Below are 26,058 nucleotides of genomic sequence, written 5' to 3' on the forward strand. Positions count from 1 at the left end.
TAAGCCCTTCAAGGAGCTGGTCAATTCTGCCTGAATGGTCCCACGCAGGTGCAGAACTCCACTCTTATGACTGCAGTGGATCACTTCCAGATGAATAGTTACAGGTGAGCAACCTGTTTTTTTAGTTGCTAAATACTCTTGATGTATTACACAAAATATAATAGCATAGTTGCTGTAGTTATATTCAAACAATAATTACAATTTGAGATGGAGCAGTAAGTTGCTACACCTGAAGGTAAGTAAGCACTATATGTTTGTGGGGTAAGGGTGGGAGGGGAAAAATCCAACTAGAAATTAAAATAGAGGCCAACTTTAAGAACAAACAAAAGGAAGCTTTTATTATCTTAACTAGAAACAGTCTCCTTCTCTTTCTATCAGCATTATCCAGAAACTATTTTAAAAACCTGCAAGATCTGTTTTACCAGGGATAAAAGTAGGATTGAGTCTACACATCACAAGCAATGATCCAAGCTTCAAATTGCAAAACTTGAAACGAGAAGCAAAACTAAATAACAGCAGCCATGTAAAAGCATGTCAGTTGTGCTAAGGAGGTGACAGGCCAATTTTTCAAGCAGTATCAGATTTATTTATTATTTATTTATTCGATTTCTATACCGCCCTTCCAAAAATGGCTCATGGAGGGCTCACGGAGAAATAACAAACAAATAAGATGGGACCCTGTCCCCGAAGGGCTCACAATCTAAAAAGAAACATAAAATAGACACCAGCAACAGTCACTAGAAGTACTGTGCTGGTGGTGGATAGGGCCAGTTACTCTCCCCCTGCTAAATAAAGAGAATCACCACATTAAAAGGTGCCTCTTTGCCAAGTTAGCAGGGGCTTATTTAACCAGTTTTTACTTTCATCTGCATCATCAAATTCACCATTAGTAGTACTGGACAGCTCAAGAGCAAGCATTCCTCATTCCTGTGCTTGCTAATGAATATCAGAATGAAAGAAAGGTAAACTTCCATCTATTCAGTGGTGCTCTTGACTTCATGCAATGCTTGATTTTAGTCAGTCATTTGACAATATTTGATTGGTCAGTTGTTTGGCATACCAGCCATAGGAATTCCCTAACACTCTCAATTGCCATAGTTGTTAGAAAGTACTTTGAGAGAATAAAAACACCGAAAACAATATTTTAAAACCTTGTCCTTTTTCCCACTCATTTGTTTGGTGTGTTTCCTGAACTTGGACATCTAATGGAAGCAGAGCTTATCCCTCTAGTGCCGAGTCTTGGAAAGCAATAAAGCATTTTGATACTGTATTTACCTGAAACCAAGACTAGTTCCCCCTGCCCAGTACTTTGATGTCAGATATCAGAGGGTCATCTTAAATCCAGAGTCCTCTTCCTTTTGGGTAAATATAGGTATAACCTATATTTAATCTCTGTTTTTTAAGGAGCATGTCTTGAATTCGTAGTCATCTTGTATTTGAGTAAATATGGTGTCTCACTGCTCCTGCCTCTGTTAGGTTCAGTGCAAGGTCTGAGGATTGCCCTACACTTTTTCTAACTCGGAGGAACATATGAAGCTCCATATGCTGAGTCAGATCACTGGTCCATCTAGCTCAGTATTGTCTACACAGCCTGGCAGCGGCTTTTCCAAGGTTGCAGGCAGGAATCTCTCTCAGACCTATCTTGGAGATGCCAGGGAGGGAACTTGGAACCTTCTGCTCTTCTCAGAGCGGCTCCATCCCCTGAGGGGAATATCTTACAGTGCTCACATCAAGTATCCCATTCCTATACAAGCAGGGCGGACCCTGCTTAGCTAAGGTGACAAGTCATGCTTTCTGCCACAAGACGAGCTCTCACTGAGGGTTCTCATGAGAATGAAAAATCTACTGGTGAGTGCTCATGGACCCCTGTGTTGAAAAGTTCATTTTCCTTCCAATCTAGGAAGAAAGATATTTTTTCAGGCCTTTGTATTGTATTCTATGAGAGTATTCTCGAAGCAGTCTTTGGGAGAAAAATCAGGAGACTTTTGCTGAGATGCCGAGATTCTTGACCTTCATTTATTATTTTTTCCTTAAATCCCATGGTTGTAGAAATGTGATAGTGTGGTGCTAATATTTCATTTGGTATTAAAATTTAAACAATTGCTAACACATTCATCTGCTAACCCACATTTGTAGTCATTTATTTATATCCCTTACCTACACTCAAGGCAGAATACAAACTAGATTAAAACAATATCTCATTAAAATAAAAATAATTAAAATGAACTTAGAGGCAGTTGAAAACAGAAGCAGATTACACTACCATCAGGGCCTTCAGGTACAGATAAAGGCCTATTTAATAAATATCTTTTAAAGAGGTGCAAAAGCAACTAAGGGGGAAAGACAAATCTCCCAGTCAGGGGGTTCTGCAGCTTGGGGGCACTGATAATAGAAGGCCCCCTCCTGTATATTTGCCAGCTTCCCTCCCAGAAGTGGCGAAACACTCAGAAGGGCCTTCCCAGTTGACCTCAGGGTTTGGGCAGGTTCATACTGGAGGAGACAGTCATTTAGATACTTTGGATCCAAGTTGTTTAGGGCTTCAAAGACTTCAAACTAGCACCATCAGTTGAGCCTGAAGGCTAAACTGTAACCAGTAGAGTTGTAGTAAGATCCCTGTTATATGGTCCAGTGGACTGACTCTACTCAACAGCCTTGCTGCTGCATTCTGTACTAGCAGGAATTTCTGAACTCTCTTCATGGACAGCCCCATCATAGAGTGCATCACAGGAGTCCAGCACTGATCCAAGTTGACTGCATTATGACCAGGTCATCATTTATTGGCTAAAATGTAGCTCTTTAAACTTTGGATTATACAGAAAATATTATATGAGGACTTCTGAGGTATATTGCAGAAAAGGCTATGTGAGAAGTGTTGATAAAATCTGGAAACAGAGATATGTGAATGGTTTCATTTCTCCATGTAGATTAAATTTTGAGGAAGATGCAGTTGTTACAGAGATGCAGAAAAGCAGAGATATTAGAGAATCTCCGGAGTATCGTGCAAGCAAAGAAATAAAGGAATTTTCTGTTGAAGAATCAAAGTGTTTTGCTGTATCTTCTACTCAAAAAAATAAGTCCAAATCCTTGGAACCATTAGAGAACATGCCAAGATCTTCTATGCAAAGGTGAGTTGGGAAATTATACGTATAATATTTCTGTTTAAGGAGTATTTGTAATATATTTGACCATTTACAATCAGAAGCATAGCTATCAAACTAGTTCTGTGGTATTAGTGGCAGGCAAACCTTGCAGATAGTCAATTGCTAAGAATGATCAGAGTCTTGCTTGTATCCATCCTGGCACACCCTAAGAATAAGGCCAGTCTGCTGACCCAACTTTGATGAAGCTATGGTGTAGAAAGGGTAGGCATGGCAACTGAAAACCAGCTGCACCCTCTTGGGTGTTGGTGCCTATGTTTCATAGCTTGAGTCACCATCAGGCATAACTTCTTCAGTCCCTATGGTACAGATAGTTCGAATAGCAGAACTTTTCATTCTAATGCCTGTATAGTTGTCGCTTCTTCCTTTTGTTGCCCCTTCAAGCTCTACTGTAACAAGCTCCAATCAGTGCTTTAATTGGGTTTAGTGTCAGATGTGAGCACCTCTATTCCTGCAAAAACTCCCAAACCAGTGCTGGATCATTTTCATTGGTTACTTAATGGGCCTCATACCCTATATTACCAAGTCACAGCATATCTTCTACGATCCAGCTTGTGACTTGCTAAAGTCACAGTGAGATTTTAGGATATCAATGCCTTTACTCCCACAGACCTTCCAGACCCTTGTAGACTTCTTGCTTGACTGATGAGAAGTAGAATAGCTCTCATTTGGGTTGGGGACCACTCCCAAAATTGTTGCTTATTTTACAGAGATTATGACTCTGACTCTAGGGATAAATGGTACTTCTCACTCCCAATTCTGCTATTTCTATTTTTTGGATCATTATTACTTGTATGATTCTGACTACAACAGACATTAATTCCAGGAATCAATGCTTCTACAGGTACCAACCTTTCCCTATGGGAGTATTCCATATCATGACTGGCACTAGTCCCAGCATTTCCTCTTTCAACAGCAATATTTGCAGTCCATTTTCACTCTATCAATGTAAGCCTCCCCTTGGGCAGTCCTGATACTTAGGGCTCCCATGTTAGCACAATCTCTACACTACTGGAGTGATGTTGGACACTTCTCTGGAAATACCCTATTTGAATGTGTCCCGTAGGTGTTTAACTTCTCTAATATTTCCATTTCCCCCACCTAGGAACACAGTAGACATGGAGCCAGAAAATGAGTGGGAATTCTTAATAGAAGAATCATTTGGGATACCTTCTACATCTTGGATTTCAGTCCCTCAGAAGAACAAAAAGCCAGAGAAAAGGCGCTTAACAGCTACGTTATCTGAAGAAAAAAAGGCAGCCAAGCAGCAGAGCATAAAAAGGAAAGATAAAAGGGCATCAAAGAAACCTACTGTTGCACCAACCCCAATAAAACAAACCAAAATGAAGTTAACAGATGTTACTGAAAGAACTGTTGATGAATTCCAGAAAGTTTCAAGGACAAGTGGAAGAACTCTGGTAAATGATCAGCCCCAGCTGTTTGCAAGAACCACTCAACAAGCTAGGAAGCAAACTCATTCCAAAGGTGAGCCATCAGTAGAAATACATAACAAAGACTCCCAAGAGTCTTCAAGGGAAAACCTTCACTTAGAAGATCAGGCTGCTTATCTGGAAGAGGACCACAGTCTTCCAGTGCAGCCACCGACTGTTGTACGTTCAGAAGTTAAGCCACTGGTGAAAATGCATAATGAACTGCATCAAGAAACTAGAAGCATAGATATGCACTTGGAAGACAAGGTTTCTGTTTTAGAAGGTGACCACAATGTTTCAAAGGTATTGCTGCCTGTGCCAAGTACAATTCAGCAGTTATCTTGCAGTAAAAAAGCGATGAAGCAAACGTGCTCAAAAATGGAAGATGAAACATCAGCAAAAACGCCTAGTGGAGATTACCAGGAGTATCTACCTACAGACATGTCCTCAAAGGTTTGTCAAGAGTCTAAAGATACAACTGCACACTCTGAAGACCAGGATTCTGTTATAGAACATAATCGTCTTTCAGTACTGCCATTGATACCTTTATTCCAACAGTTATCCAATTGCAAACCAGTTAAGAAGCATAAGTCTTCAAAAGAAGCAAAAGCTTCTAAAACAAAGCTATCTAAACAATCGAAACCTCAAAAGAACAATATTAAAATATATAATGTTGGAACAAAAAGAAGAAAAATCAGAGTACTGACTTCGGAGGAGAGTTCCGAAAGTGAACATGGAGAAGAACAGTGTGATAAATGGGCCAATAACCCTCATGAGCAAAGTAGGCAGACTGACTTGAGAGAGACACCTCATATTAGTCCAAAAGTAAGACAGACTTTTTTGGTAAGTCCTGATGATGATCATGGAAATGCATCACACCAAGAGGATTCTTGCGAACGGTATGTGGCAAAAAGATTAAATGCTTCCACAAATATGTTTTGATTTGCACTAAGTGATTTCATCCTCTATTGACTTCATATTAATTTAATATTCTCCATTTTGGGGCAATGGTCATTCCCAATGTATATAATAATATATGGGTTGTATACTTTTCTAAAATTGAGAAACAGTTGCAAATGAACTTTCCCCCTCTATGTGCAAAAATGGGGTAGAATACTGCAGGTTCCTTTGTTCAAATTGCCTCAAGGATATGAAGCTGATATGTGTGCAAATATTAGACTAAACAAATGGAGTTCTGTACCCGTAACATTTTCTAGTTTCATCTTCCTAATCATGTTAGATCTTTGAGTGTTTGGTGTGTGTGTTTTGCTGCTCCATCCTCCTAACCTCCTCACAACCCCTTTGGAGGGTTTCTGCCCAGCAGTTTGGGTATTAGACAGTTTTTAACCATTTCCCCTTGATCTGTTTAGTGCTTCAGTCACTAGCCATCACACATGGAATAAACTAAAGCAAGCAAAGTGGCTACTCTGTTGAATCCAGAAATGATAGTCTTGGGGAACTTTAGACTTTATTGAATTACTAGTATGTGTAAGCCCGTTGTAATAACGGGCTCTAGTGGGGGGGCGGTTCCCGCTGCCGCCTCACCCGCCTCGGGCGCACTCCTTGGGCCGACACCTCCGCCGCCGCCTCGGGCGCTCTCTCCGCCCGCCGTTTCTTGTGGTGGCGGCCGCCGCCATCGGAGCCAGTCGCCCCGCCACGGCCACCGCCTCCTTGGCCCGCACTCCTTTGGCCGAGGCCGTGGCTCCGCCGCCGCCTCGGCCGCACTCTCCGCCCGCCGCTTCTGCTCCTTCTGGTCTCCCGTGGCGGCCGCCGCCGCCATCGGGGCCAGTCGCCCACCGGCGGCCGGGTCCAACATGGCCGCCCATCTCCGCACATGCCCAGAACGGGCGAAAAAGACACGGGCGGCACGGACGCACGCCCAAGGCTTTTATGGGTAAGGATATGTTTTTGTTAGATCTAGCAATTGTTTTTGCTGTAACAGACTAAAACAAATACTCTCCTGCTGCCTGTGATCATGATGCATATGAGGAGTTCCAGCAAGCTTAACGTTTAATCTCCCTTAGGTTTTCTTGTTCACCAGATGCAAAGCTGAATGACCTCAGGTAATTTCCCTTTCTCTCTCTCTCACTCTTGCGATATATGTATATACTGTATATTTATATGATACTTACTTGTACACATCTCCCTGGCCCTGCAGGGAGGCAGTAGCTTGTGGTGCTTGCCTCAGTGCAGAGTGCTCCTGTGCACAGCACAGAGAAGGCTCATTAAAGGGATTTGGAACTGTGGGAAGCCCCAGTGATGTCCAGGAAGGCCTGTTAAAGGGAATTGGAGCTTCAGGAAGCCCTAGCGATGTCTTGGAAGCAATGTGGGGAGTGCTGGTTTCCTCATAGAAAGGAAGCTTTGAAGCTGAATCTACACAGCCCGTGTGTGTGTGTGTGTTGTGTGTGTGTGTGTATAACATATCTATTTTTTTCAATGCTGTTAAGTGTCTGCAACTTGGGAAATGATAAGCTGTCCCTACTGTGTTTTCTCCTCATAGACGTCTTTTGCATATTTCCTTATAAATACATCTGATAGCAAAACTTTTCTTTTACCCTTGCAGCTTTGCTGGATTTATTGCATAATTCTTATTATTCAGTAAACACATGTGCATTCTTCGTGGGGGATAGCAAATCTGCTAATAACAGGGCATTAAAATGAATGCAAATGGTGGGGTGGGTTCTTGCCCCACTCCAAATTGTCCCCCAAATGAACAAAACGGGCTGAATAAAATGTTCTACTGTGCTCCACTGCTATCAAGGAATCCGGATGCCCCCCAGGAGTAGAAAATTGGCCAAAGATTGTTGTTTTGCCTCATTTTTTGTAAGAAATAAGCCACAAAGTGGCTCCCGAAGTCAAAACGGGGGAGTCTTCCATTTTGCACTCAAAGGTCATTTCCGGCCACCCCCAACTTGCAGATATGTGGGTGTAACCCTTCTCTTGCTGTTCCCCACCCACATATACTGAGGTCGAGCGTCCATTACCCAACTGCGGATATGCGAAACTGCTGGCACTGGAACGAGGTTCTCCTGTTCAGGCATTTTGTGAGATTTTTCAGAGATCACAGCCTGATTCAAGATTCAGTATGGCATATTTAACATCCTAAACTATGTGAATGGTTCATGTGCCATGCAGTAGTCCCAACCTGGACTGCTATATTGGATAGCAGCCATTTCTGCCTGGTCTTGAAAAGCCTTTTTGTTGTTTTTTATGGCTCATTTGTTGTATCCTATACTGAAGGATAGAACAAGAATAATAGATTGGAAGTATTCATACTGATGGACTCTCATAGCAATAGCAATAGCACTTACATTTATATACCGCTCTATAGCCGGAGCTCTCTAAGCGGTTTACAATGATTTAGCATATTGCCCCCAACATTCTGGGTACTCATTTTACCGACCTCGGAAGGATGGAAGGCTGAGTCAACCTTGAGCCCCTGGTCAGGATTGAACTTGTAACCTTCTGGTTACAGGGCAGCAGTTTTACCACTGCATGCCTGTATAGTAGCTCCATCGTGTACTTTCTAAAGCTTTTTCTCCCTGCTGCATTTTTTATGGGAGCCCCGCCCCCCTAGCCACCACTAGGTGCCCTTCTTCCCTCAGTTTGTTCATTTGATCAGTTCATATGATCAATAGCTTTGTCTCAGAGGTGCCTTCTTTGCTCTAAAACATGAAAAGAAAAACTATTTATGCATACCATTAAAGCAGCTCAGCTATTAAATGTGCTTCCATGAGTGTTTTGTAGGGAAGGCTGGGCAGGCATCTATTATGTGGATGTTTGTGTTTATTATAAACCTAGATAAAAATACATAAAACATATAATACACCAAAAAAACCCCCATATAATAATGTCTCATATATCACAGAGATAGTGTCATATCTTTGAAAATCAATGAGGATATACACAACCTTGTACCATTCTAATCCAATATTTGATGACTACAGTCCAGTTTTTCACAAAGTTATTTTCTGTCACTTGTTTGAATTTTAGTAAGGTGTGAGGTTGACCATAAAAATTATTTTCCAAATATGCTGCAGCCTGTGCTGCTGCATGTGCCTAAAACTTCACCTGCCGTGTTGCAGAACAGCCCTGTTCTGCTGCAGCTTAAAAGTGCACAAGCACAGTTGTGCAGTGCAACCCCATCGGAAATAACGAGTGTCTCGTTGCACAATTGTGTGTGTGTGTAATTTTAAGTTGCAGTGGAATGGGGCTGTTTTGCAACACTGTGGGTAGTGTTTTAGACACACATCAGTTGTGCTGAATCACCCACATTTCACTGTAAAATGTTCAGATTGTAAAATCTTATTTGTCTTTGTTCAATTCTGTAATTATTTCCCCTAAACGTGGACTTTTCTTTAAGTGGCCCAGTTTTGAAGCAGAATTATAAATCTTCATCCAAATGTAAAAAGTCCTTGAACACAGAGTCAACAACATCAGGTAAGGCTCAGTACTGTTTGTGCATTCTTTCTTTAATATATTTGTACATATATCTTTAATATATTTGTGCATATATCTCTTTTGTTGGCCCCTTCAAAACAATTTTCCTGCACAATGGACAGATCTTTTGTGGCAGTTTCTTAGATTCTGAGCCCCTTTGTGATCTTTTCATTCTTTTTACTATGTAAACAGCTTTGAGAACTTCAGTGATACTTGCATACCAGAAATACTTTTAATTATTCCTGAGCTGAAAGAAGAAAGAGTTGTGCATATGTGTTTCCATTCATGCCTCCTCCAAAAAGCCACTTCCCTTCTGCAGGGAGATAGATGACATTAAAATGGGGACTGCTCCTACCACACCACATAAAAAGCTCTGTCTCCAGTATGTCTGCCTAATTGCTGAAGGCAGGAGTAACTGCAGAAAGGGTCTCAGAAAATTATTAATGATTCATAAAGTTCATATGAGAATAAGCAGAGCCAGTGTGGTATAGTGGATTGGTGTCTGATTTGGACTAGGGAGATCTGAGTTCAAGTCTCCTTGGGCCAGTCACCTATATTATAGCATGAAAAGGAGCATGGTCAATAGTTAAAATGACCACGTTTTAACTATTAATGTTCTCAGGAAAATGTTAGCGCTCAGTAATCATAATTGAAAGACAAAAGAAGCAGAAGATCTTCCTCAGATTTAAAGTTTACTGTGATTAAAATTTACTAAGTACGGTAATTATTCAGTAAAATAAGTAATGTTTGAAGTTGAAATCTTACAAATTTAAACTGTTCTTAGCACATTAATAAAAAAAAATTATGGTATCTCATTTCTTGAATTTTCCTATAAGTGTAACCTATGCAAAATGATTCTGTCTGGTTCACGACAGGCCTAGCCACCTAGTTTGTAATATTTGAAATGATGTATTATTACTAAGGCAGTAGACCTAGAAGCTTCTATACATTTGTTTCCCTTTTTAAAAAGATGAATCTATGGACTCAGAGGAAGACTTGGATGTTTTGGTTACAGATTCACTAAAGCATAAACTGGGTAAGCTGTATTTAAAAAAAGCACCTGCATAAAATGTCCTAATTAAAACTAGGGCCCTATGATGGGATAATTAGATGCTATATTTTATATTCTAGAACTGGGGATAAATATCAATACTTACAAGCTTTTATTCTGCATAGGTGCACATAATTTTGTGCTGTGGGACTTCAGTCTGAAAATAGCAAAAGACTTCTGTGCTTGCAAACAGGGTTTATTCAGTCAGATTTTCAATATGTTCCAAGCTCAAAACAACTAAAGACCCTAAAATGGCAGCTCTTATTTTGAGTTCCTTGAACTGCTTATGTGAAGGGCTTCTGATAACCAAGTGAAAATTTTTTTTCCTCTCATGCCAATCACAAAACTGCTTTTGAAATTCCTCCTTTATGAAAAGCTGCTATGTGAGGAAAAGCATATCTGAAGTCTCCTTGGGCTCATGAATCTGGGCTTCTCCAACTCCAATTCTGAGGCACCAGCATTGCATCCATATGCTGGCACTGCAGTTTCGGCCCCATGGAGCTGGTGATGACTCCAGTCTGTTTGGCTGTATGGGCTATTCTTCTGTTAGGAAGGAAGCCCGCCTAGCCAGCTTCCTCACCACTTCTGCAGTCTTGTTGACTTCAGAGGCATCTCTCCTGCACAGAGTCGTATCTACGGATAATAGCACCTATGGCAAGCAGTGAAATTGCGCCCCTATCCGAGCACAAAAGGAATGTGCCTCAGAGTAATTTGGCTTTATTGGTGGGACAGGAGGGTTAAGTGCCTGTTTCCATAACTTGCAAAAGGGTGGGGCATCTAATATAGAAGGGGAAAACATTAATTCCATCTTAGCTTGAACTTGTACCCATTGCTCCCATTATGCCAGAAGGTTTCAGGAAGTCTTTAAAGAGATTTGTATTAGGAACATTGTCCCTCTCCATTTTTAAAAAGGTTTTCAAAATTCCAATGACTTAGTTGTCAGCTTAAACTTTATGAAGGGGGGGAAGAAAACATGATCCTCTAAGAGAAAATTATGCAGGGATTCTAGAAGATGCAAGAAGAGAAATGCCTGTCTGAAATCACTCCGAAGAGCTTGCTCAGGCTCTTCGAAGCTTGAGGCCATGCCCTCTTTGACATCACATGCACAGAGGCGTGGCCTCAAGCTCCAAAAAGCCTGAGCAAGCTCTTCAGGCGTCATTTCAGGCAGGGTTTCCTGCCTGAAAGCATCTATTCTTCCTTTCTCCTCCCTCTCTTGAGGGAGAGAAAGGGGAATAGACGCTTTCAGGCAGAAAACGCTGCCTGAAATAAGTGGAAAGTCCTCGCCGGGGGGGGGCGCTCTCCAGACTGCAGTTGGGGCGAGGGTGGGGCACGGCAGGCACTTTGCGCCCTCCTGCTCTGGCACCCAGGGCATATGCCCTGCCTGCCTTACCCTTGTTACGCCCTGCTCCTGCACAACTGAAAGCAGGCGGCGTGGTGGGGGTGCGGTTCCACGTTATGTCTGAAGGGGGCCTTTAATATATCTGTATAAATCCGTTTTGTTAGCCCTTTCAAAACAGCATTGCTTTTCAGAATTAGTGTTTTCCCTGTAACCTCCTTAGCTATAATGGCATCTTTACAAATATTGGTTGAACTCCATGAAAATCTGACTTCTGCAATATGGAAGGAATGGGGGGAATTGCCCAGAGGACAATGTAGTATAGTGTCTAGGACTTTAAATCAGGAGGATCCAGGTTCAAGACCCTGCTTGACCACAAAGTTTAGTAGGTGATCTTGGGCCAGCCATTCTTTCTCAACCTAATCTACCTCAGCAGGTCAAAGTGGGAGACCGTATATTGACCCGGGTTTCTTGAAGGAAGGGCAGCATGAGGATGAGCTGCTAATGCTACCTTAACTGACAGTATTGTTGCATAGTATGTATATTTTAAGTTGTGAAGTTTAGTTATAAGGTGTGTTGCATAGGAATGGTTCATGTCAGATCCAGGGCCTTGTTATCCATTTGTACTTCCTTCAACTGCTTCTGGATTTATTTAAAGCCACTGTGTGTGCTTGTTTCATGCTTATTAGTGATGCCTACCAACACTCCGAATGTTCGTCGAACCAAAAGAATGCGTCTTAAACCACTGGAGTACTGGCGAGGAGAACGTGTGAACTATAAGACGAGACCTTCAGGTGATAACTTATGTAGTGCATATCTGTTTTATCTGACCGCAAATGAAGTGCAGCCCATACTCTTGTAGGAATGTTTTTAAAGGAATGTCAATCAATGGAATGGAAAAACAATACATTCAGTAGTATTCAAACTGTACACATGTAGGCCATTTCCCTCTTCCTCTCACTGCAGCTGCCAGAGTTTCCAAAAAGCCATTTCGAGGACTGAGGGATCCTCAGCAACAGTATTTCTGGCATCAAGGATGGCTGCAGGGAGAGGGAAGAATTCTTGGAAACTGGGTGAAGAATCATTCTGTAAATGGGGGCTCTGGCATTTGCCATAAGGGAAAGGGTCAGGGGAAATGTTTTGTGTGAGCACCACTGTGGATGCTGTCCAACGTTTAACACCATGTGTAGCATTATATTGAGTTTCTCTTCTCTCTGTGTACATGCACATGCTAGCATTAATTTGAACTCTGGCCCCATTTGTAGATTTGCTCTGCCAGCCAATTCCCCCACTGTGCTAGCGGTATTGACTTCCAAAGGCACTTTATCCCTGCAGTGTCTGCCCTTCACTGAGTTCTCCGTGGCTGTTATAGCTGCTCTAGGTTGCTTTTGATGGTAGGCACTATCTTTGTAGGAGCTATCTTTGGTGAGAAGAGCTGGTCTTGTGGTAGCAAGCATGACTTGTCCCCATAGCTAAGCAGGGTCTGCCCTGGTTCCATATGAATGGGAGACTTGATGTGTGAGCACTGCAAGATATTCCCCTCAGGGGATGAAGCCGCTCTGGGAAGAGCAGAAGGTTTCAAGTTCCCTCCCGGGCTTCTCCAAGATAGGGCTGAGAGAGATTCCTGCCTGCAACCTTGGAGAAGCCTCTGCCAGTCTGTGAAGACAATACTGAGCTAGATGGACCAATGGTCTGACTCAGTATATGGAAGCTTCCTATGTTCCTATGTCTCCCCCAAAATGTGTAGTCTAGAAACCTCACAAAATGCCAGTTGTGCACTTATGGTATTGCCAAAGCTTTTATCTCCATTGGAGCTTCTGCAGGTGTTGTCCCCTGTGCCTGTTCCACTGCTGAAATGGATTCAGTTTCAAGATTCCAGCTTTCCTATCTTTTTTAACCTGATCTTCTGCCTTCAAATTCTTGTTCTGCTTGGAAAGCTTTGTCCACCACAGTCACCTTCTGAGACTTTGATAAGACTAGGAGGGTTCTTTTGCAGAGTGGAGAGACACCAGTGAGAGCTGATTCAGAATTCTGAGGATCATAACAGGCTAGTGGGGCAGCTCATGAAGCAGGTTCCTAGAGGTTAAAAGATTTCTGCTACTGAGAAACAATCAAGTGGGGAGGGGCTCCTGACACCTTACTGAAAGGTGTTAGGAGCTGCATCATGCAGGCTGCTGATGGCATTAAGATGGCCTATGCCTGTGCTGGGCATTGCTATCCACATAGTGGCTGTGTCCCTGTATGGTGCTGAGATAGCAGACCTTAGGCCTCCTGTCACGGATCGCCTTGTGTTGCTACCACTTGTCACGGCCTGGTCTCAACCAGCCCCATGACATTTGGGTTCAACCACTGCCACCAAGTAGACTTCTAGGCTTTCTCTGGCTGAGTCTACTACAACAGCCTTCCAAACTTCTGTTGTATGAAAAAATATATTGTAGAGTGGTGAAGGTTTTAAGCATGGGGTTGAGAAATACAGAACAGAAGCTATGATTTTTTATTATATAAACAAGCAATTTTAATTTGAAAATAGTTCAGTTTTAATCCAATAGTTCCCTTGAAAAGTTGTTATTGAAAAAGCAATCAAATGAGCATAAGGAAGAAATGAAAACACATCCAAACAGACCTGTCTAACACTGGGCCCTCTGTCTAACACTGAGTCTTCTGCTGTCATCTCAGTTTTCCCAGCAACCCAGTTTTGTCCCTTGTTCTGCCTCAGGTCCTGCCCTCCTTTACAGTTCTGGGGTTTCAGCCACTGATGTTTTCTTCTTGCTGGTAAATGAGTTAGCTCTCCAGAGAGTTCCCACCCTCTGCTCTTTCCATTCCCGGCTCTGATTATCTCTTGGACTGTGCCAGCAATTCCTTCACTTGCTGTTCAGTTCTACACTCTCTTCTTCCAACTTGGACTGCACTCTCTTGGACACTTCTTCCAGTCCCAAACTTGTACTATACTTCCAGCATCAGACTTGAACTCATTCCTTTACAAGCATTGAAACTCTGCTGAAGACAGACTCATCATACACTTTTTCCTTCTACAGTTTTTTAAACAAACCAATCAAATCAGCTTCCCTCCATTTTTCAAAACCTAACCAATAAAATCAAACCTCCACTTCCCTCCAAAACCAAACCAGTACATTTCATCACCCCCCCAAATGAAACTGCTGAACAGGAGCCATGAACTTTTGACTCCTGCACAGCTTTCTTTACACAGTCACTGATAGGCAATGGCAACATAAAATCCCGTATACATAAAGGAGAGGTTTAGGCCTCCTTCCTTCACACCTCCACTGCAATATTGTGACATGATCCAGTAAAGGCATTAAGTCCACTTCTCCCTCAATTATCACACAGTGACAGAAGCCCTTTAAACCTCATAAAACTACCTCATAAGCTGTCCTTGGTGCCCAGCATTAACTTCTGCATTGGAAGGTATGATCCTGAAACTGTGAAGCAGACAAAGCCTAGGAAGAGGCACTTTGGGAGTCAGACTGTATTTCCTGTAAGACAGCCTAATGGGATATCATTCTCATCCGTTTCTAGACCTTAAAAGAATCAATTGCCATATATCACATTCTTACCTAGTCCTCCCTTGTTTTGATTTTCTCGTAGATAACTTAAGATGCTTATTGGGCAGAAGTGATTCCTTAACTCCTCTTTTGTTTTAGGAGGTTTTGTCGTCAATGGGATAATATCACCTGAACAGAAACAACCCAGAAAATCTAAAAAGACAATAAAACCTGTTTTGCAGTCTGGTATGGACCTCATTCCATCTTTTTGTTATATAGAGCCTACTAGAAGAAACAAAACTACACTGTTGGTAGCAAATGCTTACATTCTGCTTTTTGAGGTTAACAACAAATTGTATAGAAATCTATATGCTCAAATGGGCAATTCCAAGGGTAATGGAATCAGGCATGTTATCACCTTTTCAGTGACTGTAGCCATAAACAAATGTTCAAGTTGATATTATATTATAATAATCTCATTATTTCGGTCAGCGACCAGCATGAGGTTAAAACAAATGTAAAAGAGAAGACAATCAAACTTCTATTACAAACAATAATACCAAATAAATTTTTAAAAGTTCTCCTCAGCATAGATCAAGGTACTGATAATACTACTAAAATAATTAAAAATAAAGGAGGCAGTAGTATTTCATACTTATGAGACTATTACACACAAATCAAAACTCAACCAGTTGCCTTCTCGACTCCTAAATCTGAGAGGGGTTAAACAATTTAGGAGCTTGGGAAAATATTGTCATTAGATTTACTGATGATATACAGGTGATACCAGTACCTGCGTGCCTACCTGCAGCTAGCCATATTATAGCTACAAGTTGCTCTGGCCTTAAATCCATCACCTATTTTCCCATTATTAAGCTCTTACGCAAACGGAGGGCTGCACTACAAAATTTAGCTACCTGTCTGGTGGCGCAGGAATTGCTTCCTTCCAACAGCCTGTCAATCATCTGAGGAGAATCAAGACCTGGGCATTTAGCTATCAAAGGGTAAATGAGATCCCGACGCAGGTCTCTATAGAACAAACATTCCAATAGCACATGGGTGACTGTTTCCACTTGACACATGGGCAGAGCCTCGCCCCATAGGGAATCCCTCTATATCGGCCCGATATTATATATATTCATTGGCAAGAGAATATATAGCTCTGTATATATATATATATATATATATATATATATATATATATATATATATTTAAAATCCTTAAATATTGTAAGTGTATGAGACATGCAAAATACATCTGTAAGAATGTATTTTTGGACATAATTTCTGTTCCATTTCCGATCTATTTTGCATGCTTTAGACACTATAATATTTGTAAAAATATGGCCGGGTAGTAGTAGATGTTCTGTTGCCAGTGGGCACATATAATATCAGCTTGAAAATCTGGCTTATGACTGTAGTCATTGAAAAAGTGGTAAGATGCCTAGAGAGAGGAAACAATTTTGCACATTTGCATCAAAACCATTTATCTGAGGCGAGAGCCTGTAGGGTTCCCAGGGCACACCTCAAAGCGGTTTTGCAGTTGTGTTTAAGCCATCAATTTTTCCTTTTGCTGACCCAGTATTTGACTTGACAGAATGTCTGCCTGTTGCTCAAACTGAGAGATCAAGTGATAGCTGGACCCTCACCATGGTGAAACTACTACTGTGATTTATCTTTAAGTATGTCAGTCTGTCTTCATCCTGAACCACCTCTTGGAGGAAGACAACTTCCAGGCTTGCCTCTTTCCTTTTGTCTGGGGGAGCAGTAACCACTGCATGGCCCTAGAATCTAGCTTTCTATTTACATTTCTATTTTGCAGAGAATTTATTGGATGACGTGATGGTTTCTATAAAAGATCCTTCTCAACCAGCTACTGTGTTTGATGCAGCATCTAATCAAGAGGTTCTTCTAGGTTAGTGGCATAACACAAATTTCAAGATTTCTGTAGCAAGTACAGGAAAACTTCTTCAATTCCTGGGTCATTCAGGAAGCAAGTGGATATTTCTCCTCCCTATGTTGAGTCACTTCCATCATGCCTGTGTTGCCTTTTGAATACAGTATTCACATATAAACAATATAGGCCTCTTGTTTGACACTGCCTATGTGTAGTGGTTAGAGTGCTGGACTAGGACCAGGAAAACCCGAGTTCAGATTCCCATTCAGCCATGAAAACTAGCTGGGTGTCTCTGGGCCAGTCACTTCTCTCTCAGCCTAACCTACTTTCACAGGGTTGTTGTGGAAGAGGAACTCAAGTATGTAGTACACCGCTCTGGGCTCCTTGGAGGAAGAGTGGGATATAAATGTAATAATAATAATAATAATAATAATAATAATAATAATAATAATAGTAATAATTAAATGTTCAGTACACTTAGAGTCCTGTGCAATTACTTGTAGTAAAGTAAACATCTTTTTGCCTATGACTTAAAAGTGGGAAGACTCAACATCTGACCTTGTCAACTCATGTGAATACTTATACTTACTGTATTTTGGTTTTGTGACAGAATGCGTGAGCAGTGGCAGTTCACACTTGCTTTTCGTCAATAATGAAACAGTATCGGTATATAAATATCTGACTACACCATTCTTTTCTGCTGGCAAAATGATATTGAAGCCATTAAAAGAAAAGGGATATCAGTATTCCCACTCAGATACACTGGTGAGTATGTCAGCACGCGCGCGCGCGTGTGTCTGTGTGTCTGTGTGAGACACAGAATCCTAGGTGTCAGTTCTTTCAGTTCAAGTTTATACTTAGTATCTCATCATTAGTATCCCAATTTTTATATAGTATTTTAGTAAGAAAATTTATAATGAAAAACCTTCCTCCACAGAGGAAGCTGCATCTGCATGATTTACTGCTCTGGCCTTTTCCCAATCAGCCTGTGTTGGGGGCAGGTAATTCTGTGAACTCCTGATGCAGACCCAGAAGAACCAAATGCCAACAGAAGGCTGCATTTTGTATCTCTAAATGAGCAACTGCTTTGAACTTGTCTCCTTCCTGTTGGGAGGCATGCTCAAAATAGCGACCTGCAAAAAGCTTAACCCATCAAATCAGGTTAGCTAGAGGAGTAACAAAACAAGACACATTTTTGGAGATATGGTTTCCACTTACTGAATATGCCAATAAGGGATGGTCAGTTTGTAATCCTCCATCCACTCAAATCAAATTTTGGAATGATGTTATTTCTTGAATTTTGTTTTCAATTGTCTTCTATCAGGTTGTACCTGCATGCTCAGCAACCAACAATCTTGTCTCAACACTGGACTTGTGTATAACCTCAAATAACTCTTAATTTCTGGCTTATATTTGAGTTTTTATTCTTTTCCATTGCTGCACAGTTTTTACACATGTGCTGTATTTGTTGAAAATAAAAATAAATAGTGACCTGTATAGAAGGTGGGCGACCTGCATAGAAGATGGGCTTTTCTAACAGTGGGTAATTCTTACTCTTTCACATGAGAAAGTAAACCTTATCTGGTATAAAAATAAAGTGTGCTGCCATTATTTTTATTTTGCAGGGGTAGGGGTGTACCTCTGCTATTGGAAGCTTGAGAAATGCTATGTGGGGACATAGGCTTCCGTGTTGAACCACAGTCATAATAGCTGAATGATCAGTTGTGTTATCTGTGGAATCTTACCTTCTGACTGGTCCTCAGCTGTGAAATTTTTAAAGGAAAAGAGTAGCGGTCCCTCTAATTTTTTTCATCTCTGTGCGGAATGAGTTTTGTTCTGGGCGGCAGTTTCAAGGCACTGTGCGTGCACATGCATATTCAGAGTGGAGCCTTCCTAATTCAACCTGAGCGGGATCTAAAATTAGCTCAGCAGACACAGAAAAACTTGTGAGCACTTGCACATGCCTTAGAGGGAACAGTGGAGAAGAGGTATCCATCAAGTCCAACCTATTATCTGGAATGTTTCAAGGGCATTTACATTCAGAATTTTGAAGTTTAAAACTGAGATGCATTTGCAGAAATTCTGTGTTTTGCAGATGTTTGTCAAAATGGGATAAAATATGGGAAGCAAGTAAAACATTTGTGAACGCAAATCTGATTTTTAGTTCAAGGGTGCTAGCTCAAGAACTTGGAAAGGCTTCTGTTCTGTTATGCAAGTCTTAACAGCAAAAAATATGCCAAATACAGCTTCAGCTTTGTTGTGGGGGGGGGGGGAATTAAACCCAAGTTAATAAGCTTCCTTTTTATACAACTCTTGCGAAGTTACTGGGGTTGTCTCAAGATCTGGACCTGGCAAAGCAAATTCTGTCTCTTTCTTTCATATGGCTACAAATATTAATGAATCAACCAAGTTGTAGATAGCAACTCTCGCTAATATTTGCAGTGCATGGTATATTTACTCTTTAGCTTTTCATCCTCATAAGTGTCCATTGTTGGATTAATAATTTATTGCCTATTAATTTTCTCTTTGAAGCAATGACAGTTTGTTTTTGCTTTAAAAAACAAACAGCTTTTCCCATCTCAATGAAGTACCAGAAAGTGAAGTTGTTCAAACGCTGGATTGTCTCTTCAATGTTTTGATTCCCTGATTGTGCAGGGGGACTATTTACTGGGGGTTTTGAGCAGCAGATGCTGTAAAAATTTATGCAAGGTAGTGTTTTGTTTTGTTTTTGTTGTTGTTGCTGTGTCTTGTTTTCCTCCAAGCAAGTAACTGGCATCAAGGTTAGTTTTTCCAATAATGGCACGGGAGCCAGAACTGACTTCATGGCAGGCATGTGGCTGCCACTGAAAATAACAGCCTTGTGTGTCCTCTTCTCACTGGAGTGCCATGAGTTCCTCACTCTTCTTCATTGGGTGTCATTTGTAATGGAAGGAAAACCACAGAATGTAATGACATCACACTGCATTTTGTATGAGTAGGAAGAGCGGGGAGTGAGACGCACAGGCCTGCTGGTTTGGGTGACTGACTAACATGTGCTGTAACAACTTGTTCTGGTTAGAGCCATCAAATTCTGAGCAGCTCAGGGTTGTAATTTGGGCAAATACCAGCTTGTGTGTGTTTTTAAGATGTTGGCTCTTTGAGATAAAACCACTGTTTGAAAATAGTGAATAACATCAGCTTGCTGAGAGTATAGTGTACTTTCAAAGAAAACATAATGGTAATGAATGCCTGCTTAACAAAAATGTGTGAAAATCTCTTGTACCCAGGAATTCTTCACTCTGCAGGTAGCCTTTGTTCCCTGTTACTAATAAGGTCTGTGCTTGGTTTCTTGTTACATTCTGAGTGGAGAAACAGTAGGACTATGTTCAGTACATGGGAGCTGAATAAAGTGCTAAACTTAACTGGCACATTTCTAATTTCAGAGGTCTCTAAAATTAACTGCAGGGGGTGCTTGGGTATGAGGTTCCAGTATCTTGCTGACCAGTGAACATATTTGTTTCTGACCATTGATATTTTGTGGTAGTAAACTTTTCATTTTGATCAATGTCACCAGAAATCTAAAGCCTCACCTTTCTCCTGTATTTCAAAGTTTGGGAGACAAGTTTAAGGATTAAAGGATGTGTTTTCCTTCATCTTACTAACTGCTAGTACATAAGCCATGTTGTGCCACTGAAATGATGCTTATGGTTTTAATTTCTGCAGGTTTTTCACATTATTTGTGGCAAACTTCTTTTGATGCTGTATGAACAATGTTATTGTTTGACTGCTGGAGACTATTTCTATATTCCAGCTGGTAAGTGTACTGCTTCTGCTTCTACTTCTGCTAAAAGAGTGGTGTTTGTGTGCTAGAGTGCAAAGGATATTATACATCTAGAAATGTATGTATCAAGCGGTATATAAATATTAAGTATAACTAAAGGAAGGAAAGAAGGAGGGAACTCAGAGTATCTACCAAAGTGGAGAATTTTATTTTCTTAAAAATGCAGACAACAATATTTTGCATACATATAGCTATGTGACCAAGGGCTGCATCATATGTTCCACAGAAGCAGTAAGCAATTTCATGAGTCACTTGCATGTCCTCTCACCATTGTTTCTGGGTCTCATTCACAGTGGAAATGCATATTGTGCCACATTAGTAAGACTGTATGTGTGCCATGCTCCTAAAAGGTTGAGGTTTTAGGATATCTGCACCAATGAAAGTTTCCTCTAAATTTTTTCATATGTGTGCAGAATGAATTTTGTTCAAACTGCCTACAGTATCAAGGCAGTGTGTGCATACGTGTATTCAGAGTGGGGCCTTCCTGATTGAAGCTGATTGGGTTCTAAAATTAATTGAGTGGACACCAAAAAAACTGTGTGTACATGCATGTGCAGCATGCCTATTTCAGTCATAGGGGGAAATCTTCTGAATTTATAAAGCAGGAAGGCTGTTTCATAATAGAAATTGCCTGTGTTTGATTGCAGGGAATGTATACAACATACGTAACCTCTTGAATAAGGAATGTGTGGTCCTGTTCACACAACTGAAAGGAAAGAGGTAGGAAAAATGCTGTTGAATGTGGTAGTCTTCAGTCTTTTCAAACCAGGGCTCACCTTTAACTCCTCCTTACCATGTTGGACCCACTTTCATTTTTGACTATCTTGGGGAAAAGAGATCTTTGTCTCTTCTCTTGGGTAATGCTCTTGGCATCAAGTAAATGGGGAGGCCCCACCCCATCCCCAATACCCTGTGAAATCCAAATTTCTAGCATGGAATCTGGTGGTATAGGCAGATATCTGACTTGGCATTCCTTTTTCTCTGTTGGTGAAGGAGGGCTTCCACATTGAGTTCTTTACACCAACTTGTTTTAGAGGCAGGACAGTGTAAATGAAGGAAGTCTAAGAGCCTAATGAGAGATCTTTCCCAATTCTTCTGTCACCCTCTAGACACTTTCTCAAACCTCCCCGCTTGTTTCAGGTTTTTCTCTTGTCTTCTTTCTTCTTCCTTTTTCTTCTGGGTATTCCTGATCTCATCTGCGTTACTTCTGAAAATAATTTTTTTTGCTACTGCTTTATCCCTTTTCTCCTTTGACTCTCCCACCCCGTTTGAATTGATAGGCCGTGATCCCCCATTTCCTAGAGGGGTTTTTCTTCTGCAGAGCTGCTTGAGTGGGCCAGAAGCACTGTTTTGTGACTCCCTCTCTGCTTTTTGGCTATTCCTGCACATATGCTACAGAGTGCCAAGGAGGCTCCTAGAGGCTCCTTGAACTTGTATTCCTGAACTTGTATTCCTCGGCAGCCCATTATTTTCAACTCACCAACTGTTGGATCTGACCTTGAATTGGTGAGGCCTTGCAAACTTAGTTTAATTGATACTATGCAGGGGATGGTAGCAAAACTGGAGGGCTACGTTCACACTCTCCCCCAACCCTAGGGCATGCAGGTTTCTGCTTCTACTACTGCTCTGGTGGCAGCAGGCTTTTCCAAACCTCCCCTCCTTGGAGTGGTGATTCTGCTACCAGTGAATTCTTCTTCACCCACTATTCAAGTTAGACATTCTGTCTACCCTAATTTGAAAGAACTGATTAGAAATGTAATTAAGGGTTTGAAGGCTGAACTGTGGGGATGGGAGAAGAAAGCTGCTAGCACAGTAGGTATGCACATACTCATCTGCTTCTTTGCCCTCCCCTCTTCCTCCCTCCCTACTGGAGGAAGCGGAGAATTCCACATAAGCACAGATCTGCTCACATGTGTGGGAGACCTCACTTCTCTCTCTTATCTTTCTCTGTGGTTTCTATATTTGATTCTCCAGATTGCTGCCATGTCATTACTGGATTACATTCTTATTGGGATCCCCTTCCACACCCATCAACATGAGTTCTGCCAGGAACCCCTTTCCTACTGCTTTACTATGGTATCTTTCTCCAAAGGACCCTTCTCCTCAAACCTGGCATCACTCACCGATTCCTAAGAAAATGGGGAGTGGTCTGCTGAAGTTGAGTTTTTTTCTCAGTTTCTTGCAGACTTTTTCATGCCGAGGACTTCACTCTGCTTTTCTAGAAGGCCAGCTCAGTTGTTGAGTTTGATCTTAAAAGTGCAGGATTCACAACCAGTGACCTCAGGTTTCTTCGTATTTGCTGAGACCAAGGCTCCTCAACAGACTATTCCTGAATTTTTGGAGGAAGCCATTAAGGCTGAATGGAAATATCTGGCTGTTTCTGAATGTTTAGATCCACTGTCTACAGATTTCTGGCTTGGGACTTGCATAAGATTATCTATGTGCCACATAAACCACCACTTGAGGCAATCAAGCCCCTCTTTCTCCTTTCCTTTTAAGGTGGCCTTCCTTTTGGCAATTTTACATCTTCCAGGAGAACTTCAGAACTTCATACCCTGCCCATCAGCAGTCATCTTTGCACTTCAGAATACTGTCACCCTTTGGCCAGATCCTACCTTTTCTCCTAAGGTCAACTCCTATTTCCACCACATGCAAGAGATCATAATCCCCAGCCACAGTGGCCAATAGTTGAGGATTTTGGGAGTTGTAGGCCAACATCTGCTGTAGGGCCAAAGTTGAGCAGCCCTGCTATAAGGCAATGGGAATGTGCTAAAAATGCCTCTCAGCACTTGCAGAATGCCATTTCCTTTTCACTGAGCAAGTGCAGCCAGCCCCTCCCTAAATGGATGTAAGGAGAAAGTTTTATAGGATGGATGATGTGCTCTTGCACAAGCCTGAGTTCCTGCACCTCTTTAAACAGAAACTAAACGCATGTCTCTTAGCAACTGTACACTCCATAGCTAGACACACAGACCCTTCCTCTCCTCCCAAAATCTCATCCTGGGGTGGAATCCAGACTGTTAGTCATTAATAAATCCCACTGAAATTAATAAGACTTAACTTAATCTGATTTATTCCAATGATGATTACTCATGACTAACTTAGTCTGGATCTTGTCCCTGCTTTCCCCCCAACTCCCATCCAGCAGCTCTTTACACTAAAATATGCTTTCCCCCATTCCTAACTCCAACTTCCTTGCCATAGGCAGACTTTTCACTGTTTGCATTCACTCAGACACAGGACTTCATCTGTGCCAAAGTACAATGTAACTACAAACTGTTTTTCATTATCAGGAATAAAAAAGCTCCTGAGGACAGTCCACTTCAGGTTTTTTGTCAGCCTAAAATCCCAACAGCAGATATCTTTGAGGTTTTTTTTTCCTTTCTGTTATTTGCCTTGGAACATAGAGGAAGCTTTCTGAGCTGGGAAATTTTGTCCAAAATTTGTTGTATGACACCACAGATGTGTTCATGTGAACCTGTCCACAAGAAAAGTCTTGTTTTATTTGGCTTCCTGAAAGTATATCTACTTGCTTTGCTTTGGCATTTGTGTTTTCTCTGGTGTGTAGATTTGGAATGGAAGTGGGTGGGGGGATATTAGGATTGCTGGGCAACATCAGAATGGAATGATGAAGAATAACACCAAGCATTAAACCTGTGTCTCTGTGTGCATGGAGTAAAAGCTCTCAGTCTAGCCTGTTGCTTCCACCTTTGTCCCAGCCTGATGGAGAGAGACTTCTTTTCCTCTCTAAATTGTCTATAAAGAAAGGAGAGGTGGGTTTTTTTCTGCCTCTGGCTGGGTTCCTGCAACAGAGCAGATTCCTTCCTCTTCCCCAAAAATCTAGTCCTTGATTTTCAAACCCATCCAGAAGCTGAGAAGGAAATCTTCCACTCCCAGAGAGGGCCATCACCACAAGTCACCAAAAGTGACTGTGTTTCTTGAAGCCTTATTTTGCTTCAGATGTTTCTGGATCTAAATGGAGCATACAAACAACATGGGGAATGTCTCTCCATATTGAATCCAAGAAAGTGCAAAGGGCAGCTGAAGTGAGTTCTTTCGGTTGGTTGATTAAGTGCCATCAAATCGGTGTCGACTCTTAGCAACCACATAAATAGATTCTCTCCAGGATGATCTGTCTTCAGCTTGGCCTTTCAGGTCTCTCAGTGGTGCATTCATTGCTGTCATAATTGAGTCCATCCACCTTGCTGCTGGTCGTCCTCTTCTTCTCTTTCCTTCTTTTCCTTCTTTTCCTTCAAGTAAGTCCTTACCCTTGTTTAAACTAGCTGGGCAAGAGAGTTCCTTCCTATCTGACAGATATCAACAAATTATGTGTATTTGAAGTAGCTTTCATTTTGGGTGGGCTAAAGTCAAATACACACAGAAGTGTGCTTAAGAACCAAAAGGCCGTCCTAAGTGATTACATATTTTATTTTGGTGCAGGCAACTATTTTAATATAAAAAGATCAATGCACTACCTGCTTACAATCTGCCTTTACTGTCTGATAATTTTATGGGGTTAATGATATGGGCCAGGGGGGAGAAAAGGTGTAAACTAACTAGGTATTTCATTTTAGGCAGGAAAATGAATAATTCATCCTTGTCCATATTTCTTGGAGCAACTCTAAGATAATTTCATGCTAAACATCGGAGGGATTCTCAGGAGCCCTACTTCATTACAGACACTTCGTTATGCTGTTTCCAGGACCACAAAATAAATGTTCTTTTCCAGCAGAGTTGTATGTTTTTTGTAATTATTTGCATTTCACAAGTTATTTTCTGGTTTTGTAGCAAGTATCCATAACACAACCCTAAAAATGGTACAATCCATTAAGAGAAACCTGGGGAGGGGGGATTTCAAGAGTCGCTTGATTTCTTCCTTTGAGTCTTTCTTGAAACATAGGAGATGTGGTGTTTCTAGAACAATGTGGCATTAAGTAGGTCTCAGCTATCAAGATCCCGCCTCAGCAAAGGCTGACACTGCAGCAGCTATAAGGCTCTATCCTGCATTGGGCAAGTAGGTCACAGCAAGGCAGTTCTCACTGGGTGCTTTAAAATAAAATTGCTCCTCTGTTTTGTTGGTGCAACACTGTAGCAGTCCCAGGGAAGTAGACGGGGCTGCATGACTACCATACATGAGGCCATCTATGGACAGAGTAGGGAAGGGAGAGACATCCGTGCAAGAACAGCTAATGCTTGACTCTGTATTCTGCTCCTAACTGTTCAGTACAGAACAAGCACCTAGATCTTTTTTCTTTCTATGCTACTTGTTACTTTTTTGTATGTAAATTTTAAATAGCAATAAAATTGTAATAATGCAGCTGTGGTTTGATTCTTCCAAAGATAAAGATTTATTTAAAATATTTATACCCCGCCCCTCCAGTGCAATACTGCTTGGGGCGGCTTACAACAATAACATAGATACA

General features: G+C 41.4%; 1 protein-coding gene across 3 annotated transcripts in view; it reads left to right on the forward strand.

The window, feature by feature from the left end:
- The window catches only part of CENPC (centromere protein C), a 66,151-nt gene extending 40,783 nt beyond the window's left edge, over positions 1–25,368 (forward strand). For all 3 annotated transcript variants that reach the window (XM_053265747.1, XM_053265748.1, XM_053265746.1), the window contains exons 7-18: positions 2,925–3,125; positions 4,264–5,487; positions 6,613–6,651; positions 8,952–9,028; positions 9,999–10,064; positions 12,105–12,209; positions 15,078–15,164; positions 16,741–16,833; positions 17,426–17,580; positions 20,518–20,608; positions 21,283–21,355; positions 25,210–25,368. In XM_053265747.1, coding sequence (XP_053121722.1) covers positions 2,925–3,125; positions 4,264–5,487; positions 6,613–6,651; positions 8,952–9,028; positions 9,999–10,064; positions 12,105–12,209; positions 15,078–15,164; positions 16,741–16,833; positions 17,426–17,580; positions 20,518–20,608; positions 21,283–21,355; positions 25,210–25,225 — 2,227 coding nt within the window. In that variant the 3' untranslated portion in view covers positions 25,226–25,368. The remainder of the gene's footprint in view (positions 1–2,924; positions 3,126–4,263; positions 5,488–6,612; positions 6,652–8,951; positions 9,029–9,998; positions 10,065–12,104; positions 12,210–15,077; positions 15,165–16,740; positions 16,834–17,425; positions 17,581–20,517; positions 20,609–21,282; positions 21,356–25,209) is intronic.
- The last annotated feature ends 690 nt before the right edge of the window (positions 25,369–26,058 follow it).

The sequence above is a fragment of the Hemicordylus capensis genome, chromosome 6, assembly GCF_027244095.1.
Source record: "Hemicordylus capensis ecotype Gifberg chromosome 6, rHemCap1.1.pri, whole genome shotgun sequence".
Taxonomy (NCBI): Eukaryota; Metazoa; Chordata; class Lepidosauria; order Squamata; family Cordylidae; genus Hemicordylus; species Hemicordylus capensis.